Source organism: Neolamprologus brichardi, chromosome 4 (genome assembly GCF_056152115.1).
Source record: "Neolamprologus brichardi isolate AB-2024 chromosome 4, ASM5615211v1, whole genome shotgun sequence".
In the NCBI taxonomy this organism is placed as follows: domain Eukaryota; kingdom Metazoa; phylum Chordata; class Actinopteri; order Cichliformes; family Cichlidae; genus Neolamprologus; species Neolamprologus brichardi.
Window position 1 is genome coordinate 9,103,123 of NC_142107.1, and position 7,693 is coordinate 9,110,815.

Sequence of the window (7,693 nt, forward strand, 5' to 3'; positions counted from 1 at the left end):
AGATTAACATGTAAAATAAATCTTGCTTCTGTATTTGTGTAAATTGTCACTGATTTATTTCTTTTATTATTTTTTTGGTTCATACAGTTAATAAAGACGTGCAGCTCTTGATCCAAAGCTTACTGTGACATCATCAGTCATTTTGCTCTCTTTAATGTTTTAAATATGGACACTTTCTTCACCACAGTGGGGATTTCCTTACACAGCAATAAACGTTTATCATCCAAACAAGCCTAAAGGTGTCATAAATCTGCTAAATTTAACAGACTTCCGTGTAAATTAGCAGCGCGCTGATGTGCTCGCATCTGCGCGGCGGGCAGACCGGTTTGTGGTTAGTTTCCTCTTTACCTTCATCACAGAGAGTAGCAGGTGTGCTCTGTGCACGAAGGTGCATTGTTTATTTAAAAAAAAAAAAATCAAAGGGAGCACCCTCTGTGACAAGCTCGCAGCTGGACGCGCTCCAGGGGGAGGCGGTCCGCTTCGCGTTGAGACATCCAAAGCTCTTCTGTCGCAAGTTCCACTTTTTCTTTCTTTTTAATTTTTTTCTTAGTCGCCTTTTGTTGTTTGTCGAACCATGTGACCGCCACGCTCAAGTTCAACCGCGGGATCCATCAGTGTATGAGCCTGACTGTGCAGAGAAATGGCAAACCGTGAGCGGAACAAAAAGATTTTACTGGAACTGGTGAAACAGTCAGACAACAGCCGGTGCGCTGACTGCGGCGAGCCCGGTAAGCAAATATATAAACGTTGGTACGTTTGTTATCGAAATAAAGTGAGGCGCGGATCCGAATTTGATATGCGGGTACTACTCAGAGGCCTCGAGATATTCAGATTCATTGATTTATTTTCATGCAGTTTAACCGGTTTGTTAATGTTATTTCTGAGGCTTGAAAAGACTGTTGCCCTGCATGAACGCGTGCACCCTGAAGCATGTCCATCACGACTAAAGCTTGGTGATGGGCTGACATTGAGGGGCTAAAAAGGGTTTCCTGTTTTTGAACTTGAAAACTTAATACTTAAAAACTCAAAAAGTCACTTTCCCGGGCATAGATGAAGCCTAATTGTGAACTAAACATTTACAGATTTCAGTGGAAATCTTAAATGATTGATTAGATTTTGTATATGTTCTTAACCTCCTAATAGAGTGGCAGGAAGAAGTATTTATCTGACTCATGTCTCTTCTTCTCACCTCTCCCAGAACCGGACTGGGCCTCCTACAAGTTGGGAATTTTTGTGTGTCTGAACTGCTCCGGGATCCACCGCAGCCTGTCCAGCCATGTCAAATCTATCAGGCTGGACTTCTGGGAGGACAAACTAGTAGAGGTGATCACTGTTTTATCAGTCACCCACCTCTATTTTTGCTGTATCAGACTGTGTCTGTGTGTAATCCTAATGTGTGTGTGTTTTTATTCTGGGGGATGGAAGTTCATGAAATCCAATGGCAATGCCAGGGCCCAGGCTCAATATGAGAAAGCTGTTCCACCGTACTACTATCGACCCCAGCGGGAAGACTGCAAGTAGGTCTTTTCCAGGATGATGATATTTACCAACCTCTGTCGCCATGGCAGAATCATTTATGTGTAATACCAGACTGCTGACGAGGCAGAGCCACAAAGTAGAGAAGTGAGAGCTTCTGGCTGTAGAAGTGAAATATAGATGAATTTCTGCTGCTAAATCAAGCTTCAATGATCCAGGTTTTTATAAGAGCACTTTGCTATTGAACTGTGAATACTTTTATATTTTCACTGTGATCCACAGTATCCTCAGGGAGCAGTGGATCCGTGCTAAATACGAGAGAAAGGAGTTCACAGGAGACACCAAGTATCCACCGCTGCCATACACCACAGGTGACTTTTTTAACGATTTACTTATGAACTCTTTGGGGCTTACATTCTTGTCAGTATCGGGGTAAAGGAAAACCTGTTCTTTGCATGCAGAACTGTGCCAGAAAAACCCGTTCTTTGCACAATGAACCATCCAGGAAGTGAAATCTAGCCACTGTCTCTTTGAGCAACCAGAAGGTTTTCATTTTAAGTGAAACCTTTTTTCTTATTCCCCTGTGACTCTCTTGGATTCATACTAGGGTTCTATGAAGGAATACTGTTGAAGAAAGGCAAAGACAACACACAGTTTCTGAAGAGAAAGTTTGTGCTGTCGGAGAGAGAATTCACCCTGAGCTACTACAACAAAGAAGATGTGAGTTCCCTGCAGCTTTGACACAGTTACACCACCCGCTAGAACATGAATCACCAAGAGCGATGACCCTTAAATACTGCAAGATGTGTAGTTATTATGGCGTAATCATTGCTTATGTTGAAGAAATTTTATCTTGTATCTAAGCTATTTGTTTATCTTTTGCACACACAACTTCAAATGTTTCTTCAAAGATCTATTGTAAGCAGAAAAGCCACCTTAGAATCAGTCAATCAGTTTCCTATAGCTTTACATACACCAGCAACTATAAAGGCAGACGTTCACCATTTATCGGAGGAAATTCAGCTAATTTGGTTTTAGTTTTACCGCTAAAGGTCAAACAAGGAGATTTTTGGTACTCGTCCACAGATGCTTATCAGATTATCAGGTTATTACCATAATCAGCCATCTGCTATGGCCAGCTAAGGTGAAAGGAGGGAAATGGGATAAAAGACACACTGTGGAAGCAATAGTCTTATCTTAGGATTTATTTGACTAATTTCACTTCGATATATGGTGGATGTTTCCATCTGAAATTCATAAACTTGGATGATTTTTATTGCAGAAAATCAGGGTAATAACTGGCTCACAACAAGATAACGGCAGCAATAATAAAAAGTTGCACACATGAGGTGTCCCTTACACATTACGGGGCCTTATCTATATTATTTGCATCTGCACTGAATCCATGTGGAGCCTATGACATAAGCCTATTCAACTGGTCAACGCCACAGATAAACCTGAGCAGCTGTGATAATGGCGGCATGCAGTTACATTTCTAGAAAGGAGCATGTACGGTTAAGGTGTAGAGTTTCAGAAGAGTTTTAACGCAATTCGTTTCACTATAGGTCTCATAAACGTAAAAGAAAGTTAAAAAAGAACTAAAGGGAAAGTGAGAAGATCACTAAAGTAATTTGGATTCATCCTCTGGACATCATGAATGTTTGTGCTCCAACTGATGCTGAGCAGTTTCGATCTAAGTGACATTGATCCAGTTTTCCCAGCAACAACAGCTGTATAAACTGGATGCCTTCCTGTTATGCCTCCCTCTGGGCTTCAACCAGGGATCCTTCACTTTTTATGCGCCTGTGGTGATCACTACTTGCAGCCAGCATGGCTCAGACAAGTGTAAAAACAGCAGCACAAAGCCTCCAAATCTGAACTGCCCTTGTGTATTTGTTACAGGAGTCTAAAGGCCCCAAAGCTGTAATATCCATCAAGGACCTGAACGCCACCTTTCAGCCAGAGAAGATCAATCATTCTAACGGACTGCAGATCACCTACCAAGACGGGGATCACACCAGGAACCTCTATGTTTATCACGAGCGTTCTGAAGTCAGTCGACATGATCGTCTATAGCATCAATATTAACACCTGGTAGGTCTCATATGTTGTTTTGTGGTTCTAATAGAAGCTCAAAGTTTTTGTTTTTGCTTTACTTCAGGAAATAGTCACATGGTACAATGCGATTCGAGCCGCTCGCTATGCGTACTTGAAGACGGCCTACCCGACAGGAAGCGATGAAGAAGTAAGTGTCAAACTATTTCATTTTAAGCCAGCTGTATGTCAGTTTTTAGCTTGTACATTTTAGTATTTGACATGTTTACTGTCTTGTGTCTTCATCAGTTGTTACCAATGATAACAAGAAACTACCTCAAAGAGGGTTACATGGAAAAGACGGGGCCTACGGTGAGCTCACTGAAGTCACTCGAGCGTCATTCGCACGCCCATATTATTTCTCTTCTACTTTGATTTTTACTCACACTCACCAGCAAAGTTGTTTGTGACTACATTATGTGTGATCAGTACATCTGAATGTGTCTCTGTTCCTCTTTTAGACTCTGACTCACATGTGCGTGCAGCTCGAATCTTTTTTCTTTTTTAAGAATCAGTTTCTGCGATAGAAGGTTTTGAGGAAATGAAGTCGGATGAGCACATTTTTCAAATGCACATTTTATTTTTTAAATCAAATGTTTTCTTTTATTTTGTACGCAGCAAACAGAGTCATTCAAAAGGAGGTGGTTCATTTTAGACTCTCAAAACAGGAAGTTGCTCTACTTCAAAGGCTGTCTGGTGAGGACACTACCTCTTTTTTCAATCTCGCTCTAACCCCACACTGTACACCTATGAAGTATGTGAGTCACGTGCTTTTTCTTGTTGTAGGATGCAGAGGAGCTAGGGGCCATTTTTATCGGCACAGAGTGCAAAGGTTACTCGGTTAAGGAGTGTGTCCCGCTAAACGCCCGGGGAAACAAGTGGAAGTGCGGATTGATGGTGGAAACGCCCGAGCGACAGTTCGTCTTCATGTGCGAGCAGGAGAGGGACCAGAGGGAGTGGCTGGAAGCGCTCAGGAAGGTTTTGTCCAGACCCATGTCACCCCAGGATTATACCAGTAAGCAAGACTTCAGTGTGCTTTAAATATGCTGGTGCCCAATTTTCCATATTATTTTTCTTTGTATTCAGAGGAAAAATTGAACTCCATTAACTAAATACTGTACGCGCTGCCACTAATTAATCCTCCACAGGCACAACCCATAACCATCACCCCATTTTACAGAAAGGGTTGGACATTGTGGAAATTATCAGTAAAAGCAGAATGACATATTTTGCACAAATTTTAAATCTTATCTCTTATCTATGATGTTGAAACTGGGAAAATGTGTTGGGTTTTGCTCATTTTTAATTTAATGAATTAAATGGCAGGAACACATTTCAAAAAAGTTGGGCGAGGGGGATTAAATGACTGGAAAAGTTGTGTAATGCTGTAAAACAAACATGTGATGGAGAGTGATGACAGTAAATAGTTTAAAATACTGTCTATTGTCTATTTAATCCATTACTGACCAGTTAATCCATCATTGGGATTGTTTTCAATCCCTATAAGGGGATTGGAACTAGTCAAACACTTGAAAGACTGCAACTGCAAAGAATTTGAGGAATTTTTCATTCACAGAACAAAATGTTATAAAAGACTCTGTATGAAGAGGACGAGGCTGAAAACCTATATTGCATGACCATTATCTTTAGGTCCAGTCATGATTCTGGTCGCGCTTTATGGTTTTCTCACTGCTGCATGCAAAAATGCAATTTTGCCTTTTTCCTTTTACTTTGTAAAGAAAAAAAATTTTATGCTTCAAAAACACTGCCACCTTCTCTGGACCTCAGTTTTTTAAGGCCTCACTCACCCAGGCCTAGAGACTGATTGGCCAACCAATGGTCACTAGGGAAAAATGTGTATCCCCTCCCTGATTGGCGAGTAGTTGCTAGGTGACACACTCACAATGAAGGATCTGCACTAAAAATCTCTTCATGATTATTCTTGTTGCTAGCACATGGACTTGCAGGGATGACATTTTGTTTGATAAGTGTTGCTAACTACTGCCTGAGCTCCAGTGAAACTTAAAAAGTGCAACACAAACTGGAAATGGAGAACTTTCACTTTCAAAGTAAAATTCCAGCTTTACTGCTGCAACCAGTTCCATTACAGTAGTGCAATCTTTACTCTGAAGGTGAAGGGTCTCCGTTCAAAAACTTGCATCTCTGATGGTATGGAGGCACATCAGTGTCCATGGAATTGGTAGCTTGCGCATCTAGAAAGGCAGCATTAATGCTGAAAATACATACAGGTTTTAGAGCAGGGGTGGGGGAACTCCAGGCCTAAATGGCCAGTCCTGCAGACTTTAGATATCACCCTGGTCAACACACCTGACCACCCTTGAGGCCTGGACTTCCCCCACCCCTGTTTTAGAGCAATGGATGGATGGAGTACCATCCATTGCTTGAATCCATTGCTTGGTATCCTTGGATGGATACCACTACCCCAGACTGTCCTCCTTTTTAAAGAATTCAACGCATTACAGCCACCAAGTACACTGAGAAATAACTGATGCTTTTAACATGGTAGGACCAAAACAGAAAAAATGTTTAGCAGTTTGGAGCATACTGGATGCTCCCATCCAGTATGCTAAACCACATACTGCTCAGTTTAAAGATTCATTATCTATTGTGTTCTACTGTGAATAAAATATGTGTTTAAGTTGATATTTCCAAATCATTTGAATCTGTTTTTATTTATATTTCACATAACACACTCCCATCTACTTTTTAAACTGGGGTTATATTTGGTTTCAATGAATGAACCTTGACATGTATTTACTTAAGATATAGTGTGCAGCAGCGGCAAGACACATGCTGTCTGTCTGTAGCTGTTTCTGTCTGTCTGAGAAGAGGCAGAGAGAAAAAAAGCATCTTGTGTTATTACAGTTATGTATTTTTGGGCTTGTTTAGCACATTCAAATATGGTGTTGGTACGTTTTTAGGTAATATTTTAAGCCCTTAGATGGCATGCTTATCCTCTAAATGTAGCTCGTTACAGTGCAAAAGCAAAGTGCCTCAAGCAATCTGGCCTCCCTGCTACAGCTTTAATATACATATGTAATTATTTATAGAAAGCTGTAGTAGCTGATCGTTAGTGTGTTAAGCTCTAATGATGTTCTTTCTTATTCCAGCCGAAGCCGTCATGAAGTATAAGCGATGATCGATGAAGCTGCAAGCGAGAGAACAGAGACCTGCTGTCAGCTGCACTGACTCTCAGTACTGACTGATTCATGCTGTACAGAGCATTAAAGGGCATCAGTACGCTCACTTCAACTGACACTGTTTCTAATGCTAAAATAAGGCCTCACATGTGTTTATCATTTTACATAAAATGCATTCTGCTGTTAAACACCTGATCAGCATTGATATATCACTGGGTACACCCATGCTGTATATGAATGTATTTCTAAATTTTAATAAATTTATTTTGGATATTTAATGAGTGGATACATTTATATTTGAAAGTGAAGATGCTACATGACACTATGGCCACAAAATAAATGTCTTTTTTTTTGAATGGTGTCTTTTTTGCAAGGTTTTTATTTCCATGTGCAGACAAATTGCAAACACTTATTAGAAATGGTGCTAATGAATCAAGATTATGTCACAATATCACAGCTTTTTAAATTAATGCCATTTTGGTGCTTGCTCTTTCTTGTTCCTCAATTAGTTTTGCTTTTTTATTTTTTATTTTCTCATGCTGCCTTTAGGGGTCGCCAAAGCGGACCATCTGCATCCATCTCTGTCACACCAACTATGTGCATGTCTTCCTTCACTACATCCATCCAATGAAAATTTGAACATGAGCTCGAAAACACAATAACGTTTATAAAACATTATTTGACTTGATGCTTCCATAAACACAGCAAACATACAGAAAATAAAATTAGAAATCAAACCGAATCCATGAATTTAACCTGGTAAAGGCCCGTGTCTGTATGGATTCTGTTCAGGTTTTCTGGCTTACTCTTACAGTCCAGAGCCATGCATATTAGATTAACTGGTATCAAAAAATTGACCCTAGCTGTGAGTGTGTGCATGTGTCTCTCAGTCCTGCGATAGACTGGTGACCTGTCCAAGACAGCTGGAACAGGCTCCAGCCCAATCACAACCCTGAATATGG

At 40.5% G+C, this 7,693-nt stretch overlaps 1 protein-coding gene across 1 annotated transcript; it reads left to right on the plus strand.

Moving 5' to 3' along the window:
* Positions 1–404: 404 nt before the first annotated feature.
* On the plus strand, positions 405–7,086 carry adap2 (ArfGAP with dual PH domains 2). The gene is made up of 11 exons (XM_087840278.1): positions 405–728; positions 1,199–1,323; positions 1,426–1,517; positions 1,759–1,847; positions 2,084–2,196; positions 3,379–3,528; positions 3,638–3,721; positions 3,820–3,882; positions 4,189–4,266; positions 4,357–4,585; positions 6,702–7,086. The coding sequence occupies exons 1-11, from the start codon at positions 641–643 to the stop codon at positions 6,728–6,730; spliced, it is 1,140 nt and encodes a 379-aa protein (XP_087696404.1). The 5' UTR covers positions 405–640; the 3' UTR covers positions 6,731–7,086.
* Positions 7,087–7,693: the final 607 nt, after the last annotated feature.

Coding starts and splice junctions, on each gene's coding strand:
- adap2 (XM_087840278.1), top strand. CDS start 641: ATGGCAAACCGTGAGCGGAACAAAAAGATTTTACTGGAACTGGTGAAA. Junction 729..1,198: donor CGCTGACTGCGGCGAGCCCG/GTAAGCAAATAT, acceptor CACCTCTCCCAG/AACCGGACTGGGCCTCCTAC. Junction 1,518..1,758: donor CCCCAGCGGGAAGACTGCAA/GTAGGTCTTTTC, acceptor TGTGATCCACAG/TATCCTCAGGGAGCAGTGGA.